General features: G+C 45.5%; 1 protein-coding gene across 1 annotated transcript in view; it reads right to left on the bottom strand.

Moving 5' to 3' along the window:
* Window positions 1–23,796, bottom strand: part of Rab8b (RAB8B, member RAS oncogene family) — an 84,303-nt gene that overhangs the window by 12,294 nt on the left and 48,213 nt on the right. The window contains exons 2-3 of the mRNA XM_004662528.2: window positions 7,973–8,033; window positions 1,386–1,446 (exon numbers count right to left, since the gene is read on the bottom strand). Coding sequence (XP_004662585.1) covers window positions 1,386–1,446; window positions 7,973–8,033 — 122 coding nt within the window. The remainder of the gene's footprint in view (window positions 1–1,385; window positions 1,447–7,972; window positions 8,034–23,796) is intronic.

Raw genomic sequence — 23,796 nt, 5'->3', positions numbered from 1 at the left:
TCTGGGCTCGCATGCCAGGAGCACAGTGTCATATCTGCTGGAGAGCATGAGCACTCAGGCCAGTCTCCCTGAGGAGCTGAGTAAGGCCAAGGCACGAGGACTGACGGAAGCTAGCCTGAACAAGAGGGAGCTGGGACTGGGGACGAGGAGAAGCCTGGATTACCTGCCACGTAGCAAAAACATTACAACTGTGCTGGAGAGATGGCTTAGTGGTTAAGGTGCATGGCTGTGAGGCCAAAGGACCCAGGTTCAATTCCCCAAGAGACATGTAAGTCAGATGCACAAGGTGGCGCATGAATCTGGAGTTCATTTACAGTGGCTGAAGTCCCTGGCGCTCTCTCTCACTCTCTCTACCTCTTTTTCTCAATAAATAAAATTTTTAAGTCATAAAAAAAATTACAACTATCTGTTATGAAAGGGCCATGGTCCACTGGGCTGAATCAAAGAAAACTCAGCAAGAATACACAAATCTACCAGAAGAGGACACAAGATGAGCCCTGCAAGGCCAGATCCCTCAGTGGTCATGGCCTGGACATCAGCTATTACATATCTATCTCCTGCAAGTGAAGCGTATGGTTGTCTCATTTCCTCAAGAATCTTCTGTTGGGCTGGAGAGATGGCTCAGTGCTTAAGACACTTGTCTTCAGAGCCTAAGAACCTGAGTTTGATTCCCCAGGACCCACATTGTTTGCAGTGGTCGGAGACTGCAATACACTCATTCTCTTCTGTCTGTCTCTCTCTTATCTATTTGCTTGCAAAATAAATAAAGAAAGAAAGAATCTTTTGTTCCTAAGTGGTCATGCACTCACGACTTGACAGTGGCTGTTGTTAACTGTGTAACACCTGCACGATATTGGGCCCATCAGCGTTTTGTCGTGGGTGACAGAGGGAAAAAATGTCTGTGGTTTGCTAAGATCATCACAAAGTACTAATAAAAGGGAGGAGCCAGGCGTGGTGGCACGTCTTTAATCCCAGCACTTGGGAGGCAGAGGTAGGCGGATCGAGGTCAGACTGGGACTACAGAGTAAGTTCCAGGTCAGCCTGGGCTAGAGTGACACCTCACCTTGAAAAATATATTTCAAAAAAAAAAAGAAAAAAGAAAAAAGAAAAGGGGGGAATCACAAAATTATAAAAATACCTCACAGCGTGGAAGAGTGCTAGACCAGCTAAAAGCTCATTACCTGACTACTTATCATAATGCTCAATAACAAAAATTTAGTTACTAAAAATAAAACATAACCAAAAAAAACCTTTAAAATCTCATTTTTACATTAAAACATTTTACTTGTTCCTATTGTACTAGACTATAGTTTGATGCTAAAATCAGGGCAGTACATAACCATATTTTGTTTGCCTGGAGTTGGAAAACCCTACAACATACTCACCATGGCTCCCCTATAGTACGCCGTCGTGATTGTTCGGAATCTTTCTTGGCCTGCTGTGTCCCTAAAATTTGAAACAAAGAAGAGAATGGTTTTAAATGTCATCCCTGACATTAATGAGGAGAGACCCCAAGCTGTAGGAAACACAATTCTGATCTATTCACAGGGCCGCGGTGGCAGGGGAAAGGAGAACTGGACAAAAAAGAAAAGAAAAATGTGCCTTGAGAGCTGGAGGCCACGCGGGCCGCCGGAGCCTGTCAGCAGCTCACGATGACTAGGAAGAAAAACTTGGACCTTTTGGTAAGAATGGCAATAAGAACACACAAAAGTCCTGCTAGGAACTGGCGCGTGGGAGGGGAGAGAGAATAGTTCTAAATTCTTGGGCTCCCAGTGGTAGTGATAATTCTTTTGTAAGTGCTTCATGATTAAGGCATTTTGCTTTCTTGATGGAATGTGTGATTTCTGTACAAAGCAAACAACTGAAATGGACTCACTACTGTGTCCGTTCTGCTCAGCAAAGCACAATAAAATGGACCTCCCCTAGAACTTTGTCACCAGTGGAAGCCACAATTACACAGAAGCCTGGGGTTCAACACCTCATTCTCAGAGTTTTCCAAACACTTTTAAACATAAACACTTCAAAGTCATGAATCTTTTGCACCTTCTTGCTTCAAAGTTAATGGTAGGGCACTTGCCTAGGAAGTTTACGGCCCTGGGTTCAATCCCCAGCGCTAAAGAGAGGGACTGATGCCTATGTTTAGATATGTGTGTGTTCAATGGTTTTAAATGTCATCCCTGACATTAATGAGGAGAGACCCCAAGCTGTAGGAAACACAATTCTGATCTATTCACAGGGCCGCGGTGGCAGGGGAAAGGAGAACTGGACAAAAAAGAAAAGAAAAATGTGCCTTGAGAGCTGGAGGCCAATTATATTTATATTTATATTTATAGTAAGCAATCCAGTAAGAAAGCTGAATTTTCTTTTGGTTTTTCGAAGTAGGGTCTCACTCTAGCTTTGGCTGACCTGGAATTCACTATGTAGTCTCAGTGTGGCCTCAAACTCATGGTGATCCTCCTACCTCTGCCTCCTGAGTGCTGGGATTAAAGGCATGCGCCACCACGCCCGGCCTGAAAGCTGAATTTTCTTTTTCTTTTTTTCCATTTCTTTTTATTTATTTATTTGAGAGCAACAGAGAGAGAGAAAGAGGCAGATAGAGAATGGGCACACCAGGGCCTCCAGCCACTGCAAACGGAACTCCAGACGCATGTGTCTCCTTGTGCATCTGGCTAATGTGGGTCCTGGGGAACTGATCCTCAAACGGGTATCCTAAGGCTTCACAGGCAAGCGCTTAACTGCTAAGCCATTTCTCCAGCCCAAATTTTCTTAATAGTTGGGAAAAACCACTACCTTTAAGTTTGCCACCTATAGCCAGAATTAATTCACTCTGTGTGCTATTAAAACAAACCAAATTATACAATTCAATTGCAAGAGAGAGAGAGAGAGAGAGAGAGAGAGATTTGTGGGAATATGTTAAAAACCTAATATGGCCAGGTGTGGTGGCACATGTCTTTAATGCCAGCACTCGGGAGGCAGAGGTAGAAGGATCAATGTGAGTTCAAGGCCACCCTGAGACTACATAGTGAATTCAGGTCAGCCTGAGCTAGAGTGAGACCCTTCCTCAAAAAACCAAAACCAAAAGCCTAATATGCACTAAACCCTATCAAGGGAGGAAGGCCCCCAGGAAGTGTAGTAAATGAAAACAGTAAATGCCTTAACATTCACGACTACCTTTCCAAATACCCCGACGCTGTGCTCACATGACGCCCACCACAGGCCAGCGTCAGGTGGAGTAACAGTGCTACCATCCTGATTCTGCAGAAGAAACAGCTTCAGGAAGGCTGTGGTCCCATCTCTGCCACCAGGCAGCTCAGACTCAGGAATAAAACTCAGGCACTGAGGTCTTAGCTGTTTGGCACTGGACCAAGCCTCATCTGGCCATTTTCTCTCTGACCAGCATTTAGAAATCTGGGGCTCTTATTCTGTGCTCAACAAACAAGTGAGGAAAAAAATAATAAAAACCAGAAGGCAAGCCCTTCTGAGCAGGTTAGCCATGCTACCTTGATTCACCCACACTCCGCTTAGCAGCAGCTCCACAGTGGGCATGGAGAAGGCGGTTGGCAAACGTATGTAGGCTGAGAGGACTCAGAGAAGACAATTTACTGCTCAGAGTTGACAGTCATGGGCACGATGTTTTGGCTGCTGTCAGTAGTCTGTTTTGTATTACTATAATAATGAAATACCTGAGGCTGACTATTTTATAGGGAAAAGGAGGTTTACTTAGCTCACAGATTCAGAAATCCAAGGGCATGGTCTGGCATCAGTTCAACTCCAGTGAAGACCCTTCTGGCTACATCTTACCATGGCAGATAGTGGTGGCCATATATATGGGAGGAGTGATCATATCTCAAGATAGGAAACCAGAGTGACTAAGGAGGTCAGCTCAAGCTGTTATTTTTATATCTTTTTGTATTTTTTTTTTTAGAGAGAGAGAAATTAAGTGTGCCAGGACCTCAGCCACTGCAATTGAATGCTAGATGCTGGCGCCACCTAGTGGACATGTGCGACCTTGCTCTTGCCTCATCTTTCCAGCCTCTAGCTTACATAGGTTTGGAGAGAGATGTAACATGGATCCTTAGGATTTGTAGGCAAGTGCCTTAACCACTAAGCCATCTCTCCATACATGTTTTTGTATTTTTTTAAATATTTTTGTTTATTTTTATTTATTTGAGAGTAACAGACAGACAAAGAAAGAGGCAGATAGACAGAGAAGGGACACGCCAGGGCCTCCAGCCACTGCAAACAAACTCCAGATGCATGCACCCCCTTATGCATCTGGCTTACAGGTCTTGGGGAATCAAGCCTTGAACCGGGGTCCCTAGGCTTCACAGGCAAGCGCTTAACCACTAAGCCATCTCTCCAGCCCTCTTTTGCATTTCTGAGACAAGGTTTCACTCTGTGGGCCAGCTGGCTGGGAACTCACTATGCAGTCCAGGCTGGCCTCAAGCTTGCGGCAGCCCTGCTTCCACCTCCCAAATGCTGGGATTACAGGAGTGAGCCACCATGCTGGCTGGAAACGGCAGGATGATGGCCCCCCATGGCCCCCACGCCCTCCCCCAGTGTGCTGACTCTTAAAGGTCCCTTGTGAACTGCTGCTGCCATATGAGGCCACAAGCTTCTAACACACGGACCTCGGGGTCGGACCACATGTGGACACAGCCACTCTGTGCTGCATTCTAATTAGCTGATTAGCCACAGGCGTCTAAACACACGCATCACTTCAATCAGGGTTGTGCAGCAAGAATCAGAAATTCTCTTCTATTAAAAAATTATTTTCATTGGGCGTGGTGGTGCATGCCTTTAATCCCACCACTTAGGAGGCAGAGGTAAGAGGATCACTGTGAGTTCGAGGCCACTCTGAGATTACATAGTGAATTCTAGGTTAGCCTGGGCTAGAGTGAGACCCTACCTTGAAAAATAAAAAAAAAAAATTCTTTTTTTCAAAAAGCTGGGCGCGGTGGTGCACGCCTTTAATCCCAGCACTCGGGATGCAGATGTAAGAGGATCACTGTGAGTTTGAGGCCACCCTGAGATTACATAGTGAATTCCAGGTCAGCCTGGGCTAGAATGAGACCCTATCTCAACAAAAAAAATATTTTCAGAGGCTGGAGAGATTGCTTAGCAGTTAAGGTGCTTGCATGCAAAGCCTAATGATGTGGGTTCAATTCTCCAGTACCCATATAAAGCCAGATGCACAAAGTGGCACATGAGTATGGAGTTTGTTTGCAGTAGCTGGAGGTCCTGGTGCACCCATTCTCTCTGTGCGTGTCTCTCTTCTATCTATCTCTACTTGCAAATAAAATTTTTAAAAAAAATGATTTTCAGGGTCTGAAAGATCATTTGGCAGTTAAAGGCACTTGATGGCACATTCAACTAGAGTTCATTTTCAGTGGCAGGAGACCTGGAATGCCCATCCTCATTCTATCTGCCTTTTATTTCTCTCTTTCTTTCAAATAAATAAGTAAATAAAAATATTTTTTAATGGGGCTAGATAGGTGGCTCAGCAATTAAGGCACTTGCCTGCAAAGCCTAGAACACTAGTTTGATTCCCCAGGACCCATGGAAACCAGATGCTCAAGGTGGCCCATGCGTCTGGAGTTTGTTTGCAGTGATTAGAGACCCTGGTGCACACTTTTAATCCCAGCACTCAGGAGGCAGAGGTAGGAGGAATGCTGTGAGCTCAAAGCCAACCTGAGACCATAGGGTGAATTTTAGGTCAGCCTGGAATCGAGTGAAATCCTTCCTCACAAAACCAAAAGAAGAAAAAAGAAAAATTTGCCTTAGAAATTTTGAAAGTGCATGTTATTCACTATAGTCTGACAAATTCTTCAGGTATTTATAAGCCACAGTCTCATGATCTCAGGGACATCTGTGCTTTGCGTATTCCAATATGAGACAGGAGACATGCTATAGATTAAATGTCTGTGTTCCTCCAAAACTTCTAGCTTGAAGTGTAATCTCCAACTTGAAGGTGCTCAGAGGTTGGCCTTTGGAGGAAATTAGGTTAGGAGGGTAGAACTCTCATGAAAAGGACCAGTGCCCTATGAGAAGAGATGTGAGCTCTCTCTCTCTCTCTCTTCTCTCCCTCTCTCTCTCTCTCTCTCGACCATGCACCATGTAAGGATGAATGCAGGGAGGCCTCCTGAAAGCCGGGAGGCTCCCCCGCACTGGACGCTGCGCCTGCTGGCACCTCGGTCCTGGACTTCACAACCCCCAGGAGTACGAGACGTAAACGTTGACTTCTAAGACATCCATCGGGTGGTGTTTCTGTTTGAGGCGCTGTGGTAGTGGGATACAACAAGAAACAACTATTTGGTTTCTGCCACTGGTTCTCAGCACAGGGCTCCTAAAGCCCTTGGAATCGGCAACGTGATTTCTTTCCATACACTAATGAGAGGGCTGGTGGCTGAGCCTCTGGGACTGCCTCAGGATGGGGGCACACGTGGTCACCAGGACACCAGTAAACACTTGGATCACAGGGTTTGAACCTTCAGAACCACCTCCCCAGCCCACGGGAGGGGAGCGGGGCTTAGACGTGCGCTGACCACCAACCGCTGATGCAATCCATCATGCCTATGTGATGAAGCCTCCATGAAAACCCAACCTGATGGGCTCACGCTCAGCTCATGAGTGCTGGGAAGGTCACACACATGTGAGATGTGGAGGCACCGGGCCCCTTCCCACAGCTTGCTCTGGGTGTCTCCTCCACCTGGCTGTTCGCCCGGCTTCATTGTCATATAGCAAAGTTACGTGTGTTTCTCTGGGTTCTGTCATGAAGAACACAGGGGGTGTGTGGGAGCAGCGCGTGACACCTCACTGCCTGCAGCCGGCAGCCCCAGGAGGAGGCAGGTTTTGGATCTGTGCCCTCAACCTGTGGGGCCTGATGCTATTTCCAGGTAGATGGAGTCCCTCACAGGTGTCCCTTGGTGTGCATGGGAAGCTTCACATGCATCTGATGTAAGAAGTGTTAAAAACAAATTTTTTGAAAAAAATATAGTAGCCTGCATGAAGACAAAGCACTACTTGTTCCCATCCTTATCTCTCAGTTTTATAGGCTCTGTTTTTCTACTCAGAAAGAAGAAAAGGATAAACTATAAAATGACAGAGCTAGAGGGGCCCTTCAATGCCATCCCAACTAATTTCTAGGTGAGAGAAAGTGGGATCTGAGACAGCGCTGTGCTTTGGTTAAGTGCGCCTCACCCCAACGTCTATGTTGTTAAAGGTTTGGTCCTGGGGTGGCAATCCTGGAAGGCGGTGGAACAGTCAGGGAGTAGATCTAGTGAAGTCCTTAGGTCATGGGGCACATGTTCTAGAAGAGGATGGTGGGACTTTGCTCCCTTCCTGGCTCTTGCTAGTCTCCAGGCTCATGAAGCAAGTAGTCTGTTCTGCTGAACACTACGCATCACCCCCAGAATCCCCAATGGGGCCCAACCAATGAGCCAGCCCACCTCAGACCGTGAGCCCAAATAGTCCACGTCTCCTTCCAGTTTTCTTAACGCAGGTATTTTGTTTCCATGATGGGAGAAGCCGACTGGCTCAGAAGGGAAGTAACTGGCCCAAAGTCCTCAGTTTAGAGGCACTATGTCTGGAACCTAGACCTGCACTCTTGTCAGGGTTTAAACCACGTATGATCATTCTGCCTTCTCTGAGTCACTAGGGGTGACCCAGCTGCAACTGCAATGAAGTAATTTACACTTGGCAGAATTTAGTTTTCTTCCTATAGAAAACTAGAGTTTAAGAAGAAAGGGTTCCTCGTCTCTTCAGGATCCAGGAGCTCGGGGACCACTCCTTCCCTTCCCACTCATGTTGCAGATGCCTTCACAGGATCGCTCCTTGCCCACCTCCCCTTTGGTTTTAGAAAGAAAGGATGTTTTAGCGAGTACAAGATGTCACTAACATCGCAAGTCACATTTTAATCTCCACTTTCAATTCCCCGTTAAAGTCGACAGTGTGTATTTTCATTTTTACTTACCATATCTGAAGCTTAATTTTCTTTCCATCAAGTTCTATCGTCCTGATTTTAAAATCAATTCCTGCCAGGAAACAAAGAAGGATATGCTAAGTCTCTTCAAATCTAACCCAAGTCTGATTAGGAATGGGACAAAGATTTCTATTGAAAAAAAAAAAAAAAAAAAGGCTCTCCAACGCGCTGGAAAATGTGAACACAGAGGGTGTGAATGGCATGTTTCCTCTGAATACAGGCTGAAGAAAGGAATGCTAATTACTCTGCAAAGAATTCCCACACATGTTAAATGTGGCGGATTATAGGCCTCATTATTTTGACACAAATGGATCACATCCTGCAAAGTTACATAATTTAGATGGATTGAGAACATGCCATATTTTCCACTTCCTGAAATACACATAAACAATGCTTTCCTGTCTTCGCCCCCCCACACCATCCTTCCCCAAATGCAGCCATGGGACCTCTCTAAAATATCTTTCTCCACCTTTTTTACATTTGTTTTGTCAGAGCCTATAACTAAGAAAAAAGAAAAATGCAGCCCTGCCTATTTGATAGGAGGGAAGGGAAAGCTTACAATTTATTTTACACAGTTAGCAAGTATTTTATATACATCTTAATAAATACTCCCCACAGATTACTGCACAGAACTGAAATAGCTAGAGCGGTTTGCAGCCCTGGCTACGCTTCAGAATTTCTTAGAGAACTTTAAAAAAATTTTTTTTTTAAGAGAGATTTAAAAACAAATTAAAAGCCCAATTTTCTGAGAGTCTTAGCTAGTCAAGGGTAGAACCTGATCCCTTGCAATTTTAAAAGCTCCCTGGTGGTTTTAATCTGAAGCCACAGCTCATCAGGATCCGAAAGGTGGCATCTGCACAGTCATTTGGGGTTCCGCATTGCAGAAGTTCACCCCAAATACCTATCCTCAACTCACTGTAGTTCAAAACCCATAGATTTCTACCAAGAGGTACAAGGGCCTTGACACACGGCAGCCTGCCTCGCCCCCTAGCGGGGACATGTGCACTGACACACAGGACCCGGGAGTGCCACGCAGTGGGGCTCAGTCCTCACTGTCTGGCTGTTCAGCTGTGTTTTGGAGTTCCCTGTTCTGGTGCCTTCTACACGGAGCTCAGAAGGCATTGAGAACACTATACTTAGATACGCATCCTCTACACAGCCTTGACTATTAGCTGCAGCTGTTTGGAATGTGGGGTCCCCTTTGGCATGTGGGGGTCCCCAGCACCACGTCTCTACAGTGCTTCCTCACGTGAACATTGAAGGCACCCACAAAGGCCGCTGCCCCGCTCCAGCTCTCAGCAGTGCATATGCATGAACCATTTGGATCTTCCCTTTCCTGCGGGGTACTGTTCCCAAAGGGAGCTTACTTAGGTATTCCAAATCTGGAAATAGACAAAAATCACAGCCAGGCTAATCTACCAGAACTGCCTCCTAAGCATCCTTTTCTCTCACTAATAAGCCTGGGCTTTTAACAAATGAAACCCCGTGGCTTACATCGCTTCCTCCAAGGTCCCCTTACCCCCGGCCCCAGCACTGCAAGACCAGCGGGGAATGTAAAGCAAAACTTGGCATCACAGCATGATGATCACTGCTCGGCTCCCAGAGAACCCTGCCGCCTTGCTCAATTCAGACGTGAGACTGAGACGCCGACTCTCAAAATGCCCCCAGATCCAGCGCAATAAAAACCCTCTAGAGTAGCTGGGCATGGTGGCGCTTGCCTTTAGTCCCGGGAGGCAGGGGTAGGAGGATCACTGTGAGTTCGAGGCCAGCCTGAGACTCCATAATGAATTCCAGATCAACCTGGGCTAAAAGGAGACTTTACCTCAAAAAACAAACAAACAAACAAACAAACCCTCTAGAAAACTGCCTACTCCTTCTCTCTATAGGGTCAGCACCAAGAACAACGCCTAGCAGCCAGAAGATGACAATTATTTCTTATATTCATATTTATTTTATTTTTCGTGTGTGGGTTATGCATGCGTGCATATGTTTGTGTGCACACGTGTGATCACAGGAGTCTGTGTGCATGTGGAAGGGAGATGTTGACAGTGGGTGTCTCCTATCTCGCTCCACTTTGTGTTTTCAGACAAGGTTTCTCACTTGTACCCACAGCTCACTGATTTGGTTAGTCTAGCTAGCTAGCCAGCAAGCTCCAGGGATCCCCTCTCTGCCTTCCTAGTGCTGAGATTACAGACACACACACCACCATGCCCAGCATTTATGTAGGTGCTGGGAATTTGAATTCAGGTCCTCACACTTTTGTGGCAAACATTTTACTTGACTGAACCATCTCCTCAACACCAAAACTAAAATTAAGACTTAAAACAAAGCCGGGCGTGGTGGCGCACGCCTTTAACCCTAGCACTCGGAAGGCAGAGGTAGGAGGATTGCTGTGAGTTTGAGGCCACCCTGAGACTCCATAGTGAATTCCAGGACAGCCTGAGCTAGAGTGAGACCCTACCTTGAAAAACCAAAAAAAAAAAAAAAAAAGACTTAAAACAATGCATGGCTTCCTAGATCCATAGAAACCGAAAGTAAAATGTAAGTTATGAAGAGCTGGAGGGAGGGAAGAAAGGGAAATTGTTTATTAATGGGGATGAAATTTTAGACTTGCAAGCTGGGCGTGGTGGTGCACACGTTTAGTCCCAGCACTCGGGAAGCACAGGTAGGAGGATGAGTGTGAGTTCAAGGTCACCCTGAGACTACACAGTGAATTCCAGGTCACCCTGGACCAAAGTGAGACCCTACCTCAAAAACAAAATTTAGATTTGCAAGGTCTAGTTCTAGTTACACAAAAATGTAAGCATATTTAACACTACTGAACAGTATACTGAAAAATGGTTAAGATGGTAAACTTATAATATGGGATTTTAATCTTGTCAAATCATACTGAGTTTGGCCTGGTGAAGCTTCTCTGTTCAGATGGTCCAGTCCTTATTAAGGAACTGCAGCCTACCTAACTCAGTACTGAAACTGAAAGGGAACAAACAAATGAGCCTCAGTGGATCACATCAGCACAGGGTTGGTCAAACCAGGTTCAAAATAAGGCAAATGCTAAGTTTTCATGAAGTAAGCTGTCTCTGGCCTCACTTCCCTTTTTCTATCTGTAAATGTTGTCCAACCAAGTGTCAGCCCCAGAGTCTCACTGAGCCTGCCCTGGTTCTAGGGGCTGCCTGGTTCATAAACTGGTCTTGACTCAATAAAACTCCATTAAATTTATTTAATTTGTCTAAAGTTTTTCTTTCTTTTTGCTTTTGGTCCTAAGGACCAGACCTAGTGTCTCATGCATGCCAGGCAAGCACTCTACCACTGAGCTACACCCAAGTCCCTAAAAATTTTCTTTTTTTTATTTATTTGAGAAAGAGGAAGGGAGGGTGGATTGAGAATGGGCGTGCCAAGGCCTCCAGCCACTGCAAATGAACTACAGACACATGCGACAGCTTGTGCATCTGGCTTATGTGAGTACTGGGGAGCAGAATCTGGACTCTTAGACTTCGAAGGCAAATGCCTTAACCATCTCTCCTGCCCCTAAAAGTTTTCTTAAAAAAAAAAAAAAGAAAGGTGGAGAGGTGGCTTAGTGGTTAAGGCATTTGCCTGAGAAGCCAAAGGACCCAGGTCTGATTCCCAAGGACCCATGTAAACCAGATGCACAAGGTGGCACGTGTGTCTGGAGTTCATTTACAGTGGCTGAAAGCCCTGGTGTGCCCATTCTATCTACCTTATTCTCACTCTTTCTGTCTCAAATAAATAAAATAAAAATAAAGTAAACTGAAAGAAAGAAAGAAAGGAGGGAGGGAGGGAGGGAGGAAGGGAGGAAGGAAGGAAAAGGAAAGAAAGCCACCATAAAGGACAGGTAAAGCATGACTTTCAAAATGTTTGCTGTATACCTGGAGAAAAATAGTTAAAAGATCAACATTTCACCACTTAATTGTTCATTCATATTTTATTTTATTTATTGGTTTTTGGGGGCAGGTGGTTCTAGGTAGGGTCTCACTCCAGCTCAGGCTGACCTGGAATTCACTAAGCAGTCTCAGACTGGCCTCAAACTCATAGCGATCCTCCTACCTCTGCCTCCCGAGTGCTGAGATTAAAGGTGTGCACCACTACACCAGGCTTCAAGCCTCAGTGTGAATGACCTGAGGGACACAGGACAGGGGAAACCTCTGCCCAGAAGTGGCAGGATGTTTGTGTGTGAAGCTGAGGAAGGATTTATATGCTGTTGCTGAGGTTTACAGGGACGGGTGCATATTCGGGAAATGCGGGAGCTCTGGGACTTGATAGCTTTTTTTTTTCGTTTGAGGTAGAGTCTCACTCTAGCCCAGGCTGACCTGAAATTCACTAGGGTCTCAGGGTGGCCTCGAACTCACGACGATCCTCCTACCTCTGCCTCCCGAGTGCTGGGATTAAAGGAGTGTGCCACCATGCCCGGCTTCATTCATATTTTAAATGAAAGGCAGCATATCACACTATCCTTCTGGTTAGTAAGATGGCACCTCCAGCTCTTTGCAGGCTGATTTTACCTATAGCCAAGAACCAAGGGCAACATTACCACCTTCACTCAGCAAAGCTATTTTAAGGTTCTCGTGCAGTCCCTGTACTCTCGTTCATTCAAAGCATTTCAGAACTTTTCTTTTGTTTTGTTTTTTTAAGGTAGGGTCTCTCTCTAGCCCAGGCGGCTGACCTGGAATTCACTATGTCATCTCAGGGTGCCCTTGAACTCATGGTGATCCCCTTACCTCTGGCTCCCAAGTGCTTGGATTAAAGGCATGTGCTACCATGCCCGGCAGAAACTTTCTTTTTTAAAAAGAAAAAATATATATATTCTCAAGTAGAGAGAGTCATAGCCAGAGACAGAAGTGGGAGAGAATGGGAGAGCCAGGGTCTCCTGCCACCGTAAATGAACCCCAGATGGATATACCACTTTGTGTATCTGGCTTTACATAGTTACTGGAAAACTGAACCCAGGCCAGCAGGCTTTGCAAGCAAGTACCTTGAACCAACTAAGCCATCTCCCTGTTGCATTTCAGAAACTTCCTACTGACCCAGTCTTTGTTTTAGTTGGAAATATTGCCTTTCTCTTGTTTGAGGCTGTTCTGTGAAGGGTGGTGATACTTGACCATCTTTTCACAATTCAGAGGTTTTCAGTGTTTATAAACTGTGAACAGTGGCATTGAGCTGCTGTCAAGAAAAAAACAGCTGAAAGACAATATTGTAAAACACAGCTGAATAGGCCAACATGGAAAAAAAAAGCAAGAAGGACTTTCACTAAAAACCGAAGACACTGATAGGACTGGACAGCACTGACCCGGAGCCGAAGGCCTAGACTGCGACACATTCCGTCACTGGCAGCTCTCGGGCCGGGTGTGTGGCTGCCTGTGCTTCTGTATCCTCAGCCACTAAAAAGGCTGGGGGATCTAGCTGGATAAATTTGATAATGCGTGGGAACGATCGCAGGGAACTCAGAAATTCCACGTAAATTGAGGAGATTAGGCCTTCAGTCCCCATTATCCCCCAGCTCTTGTTACCTTAAGTGTGGATTACTGGTAGAAGCTTCCAGGCCCCTGTGCAACCCCTCTCCCTGGTCTAACTCCCCCATGTGCCTCTGCTACGGCAACTTCCAACACCCAGTGCGAAGTCCACCACCGCTTTAAAAGGCGAGGACAGAACTTCCTCGGGCTGCCTACTTCAGCTTTGCTCACTGGTGCCTTCCCCGCCTGAGTCACAGCCCGAGTGGCTCTTCGGCTTAGGCCCCTCGTTTCCCTGGCTGGGCCCCATACTTCCTTTCCTCTTTTGGGAGGACCCCAAAATGCAGCCTTCTCTAAAGTGAAGTTCTCTCCCTTCTCTCCGTAGCTCTCCACTTACCACTTAGCTGTGCCCATCCCTGCCTCAAGCCCAGCTTCTGCACAGTGGCTCACCCCGTCACTGGTCTGCTAACACTGCTCCGTAACTGTTCTCAAGCCCAGCGCCCCAGCCTCCAGGTTGTCTACAGGCACTGCGTTCCAGATTAACGAGTCTTACGTGAAGGGTGAATACCACTAACTGGGAAGATGACTAAAACAGTCTTCCTTCATTCTGTCCTTCCCTCCCTCCCACCTCTTCTCTTTTTTTTAAATTTTTTTTTTGTTTATTTTTATTTATTTGATAGTGACAGAGAGAAAAAGAGGCAGATAGGGAGAGAAGAGAGAGAATGGGCATGTCAGGGCCTCCAGCCACTGCAAACGAACTCCAGACGCATGCGCCCTCTTGTGCATCTGGCTAACATGGGACCTGGGGAATCGCGCCTTGAACCAGGATCCTTAGGCTTCACAGGCAAGCGCTTAACCGCTAAGCCATCTCTCCAGCCCCCACCTCTTCTCTTGCTTTGTGTATGGCTGCCACGGTGCTCATGTGAAGTCAGACGACGGCCTTGGAGGGTCAGTCCTCACCTCACCCACCACTGTGCTTTGAGACAGGCTCCCTGTTGTTTGCCATTGTGGACACAAGACTAGCTGACCTGTGAGCTTTGGGATTCCCCTGACTCTACCTTCTATTGCACAGCAAGCCTTTTTAACCACTGAGCCATCTCCCTAGCTCCAGTTTTCATTTCCTTTCCCTTTCCCTCTCTCTTTTTCTTTCTTTCCAAGGCAGGCTCTCACTCTAGCTCAGGCTGACCTGGAATTCACTATATAGTCTCAGGGTGGCCTCGAACTCATGGCGATACTCCTATCTCTGCCTCCCGAGTGCTGGGGTTAAAGGCGTGCACCACCATGTGCGGCTTCTTTTTCTTTTTAAAATATATTTTATTTATTTATTTGAGAGAGGGAAAGAATGAGAGGTCCAGGGCTTCCAGCCACTGCAAATGAACTCCAGATGCATGCACCCTCTTGTGCATCTGGCTTACGTGGGTCATGGAGAATCAAACCAGGATCCTTTGGCTTTGCAGGCAAACGCCTTAGCTGCTAAGCCATTTCTCCAGAGATTAAAAAATAATTAGCAGGGCTGGAGAGATGGCTTAGCAGTTAAGGCATTTGCCTGCAAAGTCTAAGGACCCAGGATTGATTCTCCAGGTCCTACATAAGCCAGATGCACAAGGGGGCGCATGCATCTGGAGTTCATTTGTGTGGCCAAAGGCCTTGGCGCACCCATTCTCTCTCTCTCTCTCAATCTCTAATAAACACATAAAAATAGAAACTTAAAAAATAATAATTAGAAATAAAATTACATTAATTAGGATGCTATCAGCTGCAAGAAACAGAAACCTCAAGTCACAGTAGCTCAAGACAACTTGCCGACGCACACAGTAAGCCCAGTGGTGAGCTGGGGCAGCAGCGGCACAGGCTGGAGCTCGGCGCAGCCTCAGCCCCCTCGTTCTGCCCTTCCGGGAAGATTCCTGTTACCCTCCGACTGCCAGCAGCTCCTGACAACAGCAAGACAGGAGAAGAGACGACCGTCCTGTGTGTCTCTTAAAAGTGGGTTTCCCCAAGGTCTCAGATGTTTCCTTCATGTCTCTCTCATTTCTGGATTATGACCTTGAGAACGTCAGTTCCTGGTGGGCTATGGCTGAATCCCTAAAGCAATCACTGCCATCAGACTTACCAACACTGGGTTAATCTAAATCTATCTTGAGATTCAGGTTCACCCAGGCCCACCCTTGGAGCTGGGCTACTTTCCCAATGCACAGGGCGACTGGAAATAGGAGTAAGGGCAGAAAACCTGTTGGCATCAATCATAATGTCCTTTTCAAAATACTTCAACCTGGGCCTGGCCGAGAAGTCGGCTCAGCTGCAGAAATACTTGCCTGGCAAGCTGAGGAGCTTGAATTCGATCTCTAGGACCCTGGGGCTTGCTGGCCAGCCAGTGTAGCCTAATTTGGGAATTCCAGGCCAGTGGGAGACACTCTCTCAAAAGAGGGGAGATGTTGCCTGAGAAACGACACTCAAGGTTGTCCTCCTGCCTCCACACGTATCTACACATGCCATACACCCGAACACACAGGTACACATTCACGTGCCCAAAAATAGAACCCTCAAATCTACTTCATTAATAAAACTTCCTATTTGCAGCTATGAGAGATGTAAAAATCAAAAGCACCGTCACTGCGGCTCTGTCGTGAATGGTTTTCCAGTTACTCATAACGTGTTGTCTAAAGGTAACTCCACCTGGTACTGAGTCAAGACAGAGAAAACACGGAGGACGTGGGGGTGGGCACATAAGCGACTCAAAGGCTGCCAGGGCACTACAGCTAAACGATGGTGGCTGCAGCCAGCAGAGTACTCAAGCCCGCCCGGCTTATCCGCAGCCAAACGACAGAGGCTGCCGGGAAGGAGGTCTGCCCCACTGACAGCGCCAGCACCCGCAGCTCCTCCCGAGCGTGAAGAGCTCCCCTCAATTTCAAAGGATTATTACAACCTCGAACAGCTTCGGAAGGGCATCATATTCAGGGTCAGGTGGCCTTCCAACTGCAATAGGCTTTTGAAGGAACATCGTATTTTTGGCAGCACACAATACAATCATTTATGTTCAAAATGACAGGCTTGTGTCAGCCTGAATCATGAGCAATCCATGACCTGCAGGCTGAGTGCGGCCCACCCAGCTGGCGGTCCAACCCTGCCTCCACCTCAGGTGACAAGGTTCCAGTCAGTCCCATGCTGCTTAATAGCAAGCTTTTGAAGGTTTTAAAACAGATTTAGTTGATGCATTAAGATTTATCTACCCTGCCGGGCGTGGTGGCGCACACCTTGAACCCCAGCTCTCAGGAGGCAGAGGTAGGTGGATCGCTGTGAGTTCAAGGCCACCCTAAGACTGCATAGTGAGTTCCAGGTCAGCCTGGACTAGAGTGAGACCCTACCTCAAAAAATTTAAAAAAAAAATTATCTACCCAATAAAACAGGAAATCTGGACTGTAAGAAAACAAGGGATGCCAAGTCATTTTCATTTTGAACTGAAATACACAAACACATATACTCATTCTAATATGCTGTTTTGCAAATTGATTCTTTTTTTTTTAATTTTTTGCTTATTTTTATTTATTTGAGAGCAACAGACACACAGAGAGAAACAGGGAGAGAGGGAGAGAATGGGTGCACCAGGACCTCCAGCTATTGCAAACGAACTCCAGACGCATGTGCCCCTCATGCATCTGGCTAATGTGGGTCCTGGAGAATTGAGCCTCGAACCGGGGTCCTTAGACTTCACCGGCAAGCACTTAATGGCTAAGCCATCTCTCCAGCCCCACGAATTGATTCTTATGCTAAATGTTTATGCTTACACTTGGCTTTATATATGTGTATGTATATGTATATGTATATATGCATGCACATATGTATGTATTATATATATTATATACATATGTGTATAAATATTAAGGCAAGAAAGGAAGTATGAAAGCTTATCACAGAATTATAGACCTGGGAAAAACCTCAGAGACTAGTACAGTCTTGCCTTTGTGGCTAAGAAAACAGGCCTAGAGAGATACAAGAATTTACCTAGATTCCCAAAGAATTCAAAAAGAGGCTTCGGTTTTGGCATTAAAGACCACGCCTTCCCAGAGCCAGCAAGAGGGTGGTCCAGGCCCTGAGGAGGAAGCCTGCTCTTTAAAGGCCATGGGAAAACCCTGGCAACAGCAGAAATGCTCTCCAGTAGGAGAACACCCTGGTATACAAGCAAGCGGACACTCTGGGGCAGTGAACAAGAGCCATATGTATCCACATGGCTGAACAGAGAAGACAGTGTTTAATGAAAAGAGTTAAGCTGCAGACGTACAGACAAGCCATTTCTAGGAGATATAAAGAATGCAACACTAACATCTGTATCATATCATTTACATAAGCACCCTCATGTAAAGCAGTGAAAAATATAGTTATGAATAAAGCATAAAACATGCATGAGACTGATTAACAAATGGAGGATAACTTTTACTTCTACAGACAATGGTATTCACAGGGACTTTGATTCTAATTTTTTAAAAAATTATCTGGTAAGCAGAGAAAGAGACAGAGAGAATGAGAATGTGCGGGCCAGGGCCACTGCAAACGAACAAGGCATGTGTGTGTCCCTTTGAGCATCCGGCTTTCCGTGGCTAACGGGGAACCAAGCCCAGGTCACTAGGCTTTGTAGGCAAGTGCCTTAGCCGCTGAGCAATCGCTCCAACCCCTAACTTATTTTTATAACTAAGTGGTGGATACAGGAATGTTTTATAGGAGAAACACCTTTTAATGTATATTTCAAAAGCCTTTTAAAATGCAAAGAAGTATCTGCAAAACTGGCATATAGAGATAGACATCCATTAACAATAATTGAAAAATCGAAGCAACGTCTAGTGCTGACAGGTACCCTAGAAGGTTAGGCGCAGAAAAGCCGGCTCTTCCACACTTGTTCAATCAGGAGCTTGGAGAGGGTCACTATGTGGGAAACAGTACTGGGGGGGGGTGGTCTGGATAAGACAAATGAGCCACCACTTCCATTCAATGAGAGAAGGAAAAGGACTGCCATCCCCTTGGGTGAGAGTGGGCAGCCTCTCTAAGGAGAAGGCAAGGTGGCAGTTGGGGTGTCCACACTGTCGGGGTCCACCCATAATCCACAAGGAACGCGGACACCTGGCAGCAAGGCACTATGGAGGCACCACATGGAGAGAGTCCTCCCTCCGAGGACGGCTCGAGGCAGCCCTCAGAAGGCAGTGGAAGGATGGGCTGGGCCGGCAGGGCAGACAGAGGAAACTCTGAACCTAGCCAAACCCCACCCTTAACTGGCCTCGAGTGAACAGGACGAGGCCACCGTTCGCTCTGCAAATTAGAAACAATTTAACATGGAGAAGGGACAAGCTGGCGAAATTCTTTTGCGCTGAAATCCAATCAGTGGACAAATATGAATGCATAACCAGCTGCCCCCACAAGAGCAGAGAGGCTGCCCTGGGGTTAGTGAATGGGTAGAAGGATGCCCTTGCCAGAGTGTGGGAAAGATTACTTTTAGCCTGGCCTTGGGAACTCTCTTAGTCAGGTCAGCGCTCCTGACCTCTGGCAGTGGGACTTGATGGCTGCAGCTCCGCGCGCGTCGCAGTGTACAATTACACATCATTCTCTCCTCTATCCTGGGCACTCTCGGCTGCGACATGCAATGGGAAAATCAGGGGGAGGAACAGTAAGAGACCTTCCGTCATGGTTTCTTCCACCTGGTGCCTGTAGGAGCAGTAGTGGTTTAAAGAGTTTCTGACTGTAGGCATGAGAACCAGGGGTGGTGGGGAGTCTGCTTTCTGGGTCATTCAGACTTTCAATAAATGATAGCAAGGCAAGATTTCAAGACCAAGTTTACTCAAAGCACTGCACATTTTTCTGCATGGGTTATCTATCCCCTTTGACCCACTTGAAGCAGCAGAAATTTAAGACTGCACTTTTACAATTAAAAAGGGAAATATGTACTTTGTTTTAAGTGTACACTTGGAAACATCTGTGGTCCCAGGCTATGCACATATGAGTTATGTGGCCAGTCTATTTACATTTCTGGGATATTTCAGAAATAGAAAAAAAAGTTTCCCAAATACTGAAATCCACTTTAAAGAAATCTACATTCACTTCCTTACTGAAGATATTGGGGTTTTTTTTTGTTGTTTGTTCATTTGTTTGTTAAGGTAGGGTCTCACTCTAGCTCAGGCTGACCTGGAATTCACTATGTAGTCTCAAGGTGGCCTTGAATTCATGGCGATCCTCCTACCTCTGCCTCCCGGTGCTGGGATTAAAGGTGTGCACCACCACGCCCAGCTCCTAAGATATTGTTTTTTAGCTGCTGTGTTGTAGACAGGGTCTCACTGTGTAGACAGAGCTCAGGATAGCCTCAAACTCACAGCACTCCCATGTGGTGGGATGACAGAGATGTCCATGAATACAGAGCCCAGGTGATCTTGCAGTTTTGAAATTTGCTTTGACAACCACATCTTGATTATGTTGTCTGAGTGTATGTGTGTGTTTCTAAATATGGAGGATAATTAAATTTTAGAGCTAACCAGGATAATCAGTAGAATTGTCTAGTTAGAAAAGCAGATGACTGAAACAGGAAAAACTGAGTCATAGAGTAGAGCTTTAAAGTAAATATGTTCTGGGGCTGCAGAGATGGCTTAGCAGGTGAGAGAGCTTTCTGTGTGAGTGGGGGCACCTAAGCACCCACATAACATCAGGCACGGCACTGCCAGGCCCACCCGCAGCCCAGCGCTCAGGAGGGCAGAGGCAGATGGCTAAGCAAAAAAAAAAAAAAAAAAAAAAAGGCAAGCTTTACCCTCCTCTGGCACACATACTGACTGCACACATTTGCTCACACGTGAATACACAACACACACACACACACAGTACACACACACAAATAAATACTTTTAAAATAACTTTTTCAAAGTAAAGAAAAAAGCTGAAGAAAAGGTATAAAAGTAGAATTAAAATTAAGGATGTTGCTTAGAGTATGAGGTGTTTAAGGTCTTACACTTTTATAAATAAATATTCTATAAGTTTTAAATCTATTTTCACCAAGTATCAACTTCGTTTTGTATATTAAGAACTATTTAATTTTTGTTTATTTCTAGTAAAATGCACTATTTGTCTTCTAATTTGAAAATTATTATCAAATCTAAAGACTAGAAGGAAAACGCATTAAATGGAACATTAGATAACTTTTTTCTTGAGCCCAGGATGACCGGGAACTTACTCCGCAGCCTAGGCTGGCCTTGAACTCATGTTAACCTTCCCACATCAACCAGCTGGGGTTACAGTCATGAGGCACCACATCTGGCTTTTAGATAGCATCCTAAATGACCACTGGCAACCAAGTATGTTTGTATTAGTTTAATTAAATCCATCACAGGAAGACTGGTGTTTAAAAGTAGACTAACAATTGGTCTCCAAATACAACTTGCCCTTTACAAAGACACCTGATACACTAAGAAAGACTATAATTTTTCAGATTTCTTCAGTTCTTTTGGTCTATGAATAGAAAACAGTAAATTAAGTCCCACTTACGGTACAAAATAAGTGACACACATTACTACTTCCTGCTGGAGAAGCTGAACAGCTCTACACTGCTTTAGAATTTTCTACTTGTAACTGAATTAAACCCAACTCTTGGCATTCTTCATAAGACAGCTGTACCCAAAAAATCTAGTTATACCAACAAGAGATAACAAACTCATGAGCTAATTCTAGAAGCTAGAAAGAAATCACTAATTTTTCGTTAGGCTGCTAACATTCATGACAGATACAAAACCAGTACAGTCCACAGGAGAAGCCAACAAGCAAAACAGCCCAGCACAACTTAAATAACGTGAGCTGACACACTGAGAATTTCCGCTGTTGTTTTTCTGAGGCAGGGTCTCACTCTAGCCCTGGCTGATCTGGAACTCACTCTGTAGTCCCAGGCTGGCTTTGAACTCACAATGATCCTCCTACTTCTGCCTCCCAAGTGCTACGCCAGGCTACATTCAGAATTACAACCTAAGGACTGGGGAGATAGCTCAGTGGTTAAAGGTGCCCTTGCAAAGCCTGCCAGCTGAGGTTTGATCTCCCAGTACCCAGGTAAAGCCATTCATTCATTCATTCATCCATACATTTATATCTTTTCTCTCTTCTCTCTCTCACACAAATAATATGAAAAAAATAATAAATGAATAAATAAATAAATAAAATTTAAAAGACAGAAACTACCCAGTGTTTCAGACTAGCCAGGTCTCTTGGCAAATCTTGCACTTTCAAAAGGAAACATGTCTTCAGATATTGCTCAGTCTGGAAGTTACAATAAGCCTCACCAAGTCAAGATGTGGGTTTTACAGTTTCCCCATGAACAGATGTTTTGCCTTCAATAAAATCTCAGCTCATGAAGGATCTGATGTGTGAACTAATCTTTCCTGAAAAACAACATTTCAGAGAGCCTCTGAGATTTCCGTTTTTCTACCATTATTCACTCAAAACCATCGCAACAACCAGACTGCTCCAAGATGAAGCCGCTACACCATCTCTGCTCTCCGTGTTGCGGGCAAGACAGTGCTCCTCTGCGGCAGGAAAGCCCTCCTTCCCAACCGCAGGCTTTCCTTGTCTGTACCCTGACGACTTAGGCAAGCCTTTTTCATGAAGAGTGAAAGAAAAACTACTGTCACTGAAAAAAATGAAGATTAAAAAAACAAAAAAACAAAAGAAAAGCTGGGTGTGGTGGCGCACACCCTTAATCCCAACACTTGGGAGGCAGAGGTAGGAGGATCGCTGTGAGTTTGAGGCCACCCTGAAACTACAGAATAAATTCTGGGTCAGCCTGGGCAAGACCCCTATCTTGAAAAAAAAATCCCTGATTTTACACACTATTTGCTATGGGAAAATCAGACTGCCAGATCCCTGAAATTATTACTGGAAACATGACGACGACATTCCAATGATGCTATACCAGAAACGCAGTGAAGCATAGCCTGGAGATCCTCCCAAGAACCGCCTGGTATCATATTTTCCATTCTCGTAGAGCTAATGAAAGCTAAGAAGAAAACAGGATAAAGAGAATAGAGTCACAATACTCCGTAGTGCAGTGAACTAAAAACAAAGCTATGTGTGCTCCCATTTGGAGTAAATTCTGCAAAAAAGAGCAATGTGAAAGAGTGTTCTCCACAAGCTATATCACGATAGTAACTAGGGCTGAATAAGCTTTAGTTATAATTTTACTATTTCTAGGAAAATTCCCAAGTCACCTTGTTTAGAAAAATGTCAGCTTGTATTGGTTCAAAACTTAAAATTTAATTTTCCTCATCTAGTTAATACGTATCAACACATTGGCGGGGGGGGGGGGGGGTTAGAGGCCAGGAAGGAGGGCCTATACCAAATTACTGGAGGCATTCTCTCTCCTGTATGCCCACCTCCCTTTCTTACCATCACTTCTTCAACCAATTGTCTCCAAATAAATGTAAGGTGACAAGAAATTATGAAATAAACCAGCAAGCTCACAGTGCTCTGAATCTAGTTAGCAAGAGCTTTTCTTTATCAAAACCAACATCAATGCTGCAAAAGTATAGAACTAAGGAGCTCTTGTAGCAGCTCACTGTGGCCAGTGCAGAGGATGGATGATTACGCTAAGTAAGGCAAGGTTCAAACAAACAGATACACAAGTGCATGAGACAAAAATCAACAAAAATGCCACATGGTGCTTTGCATGCATGTCCCCCATAGACTCGGGTGTTTTATTAAAGCTTGGATCTCTACCTGGATGAAGGAGATGTCACTGTTAGTGACGTGAATTTCAGCATGCATTTGTTTCTTCCAATCAAAAAGGAAAAACTGAGGCTGGAAATGTAGCTCAATTGTTGGAGTGCTTGCTCAGCAAATTCACAAGGCCTTGGGTTCAATCCCCAGCACTACATAAACTGGGTATGGTGGTGCATGATTATAACTCCAGCACTGGGGAGATGGAGGCAGGAGGGTCAGAAAGTCAAAGTCAGCCCCTCAACTCCACAGCAAGCTAGAGGCCAGTGTGGGCAATATTAGACTTTGTCTTTAAAAAAAGCGGTGGGGGTTGGGGGTTGGAGAGATGGTTTAGTGGTTAAGGCACTTGCCTGCAAAGCTAAGGACTCATGCTAACTCTCCAGGTCCTACATAAGCCAGACACAAGGGCACAAAGCTGCGCACGAGCACGAAGGGGCACACACACCTGGAGTTCCATCGTAGTGGCTGGAGACCCCGGCATGCCAATCCTCTCCTCCCCCACTTTCTCTCACATTGAAAAAAAAAAAGTCCAGTCTGCTGGGCTTGTCTCAAAAAAAGAAAAAAGATGCTTACATCATTCTGATTGACCAGCACCCCCATGTGACAAACACGTAACGCTGACAACAC

This window comes from Jaculus jaculus, chromosome 10, assembly GCF_020740685.1.
Source record: "Jaculus jaculus isolate mJacJac1 chromosome 10, mJacJac1.mat.Y.cur, whole genome shotgun sequence".
Taxonomy (NCBI): Eukaryota; Metazoa; Chordata; class Mammalia; order Rodentia; family Dipodidae; genus Jaculus; species Jaculus jaculus.
The sequence above is the reverse complement of the archived record's forward strand: the minus strand, read 5'-3'. Positions and strand labels throughout refer to the sequence as shown.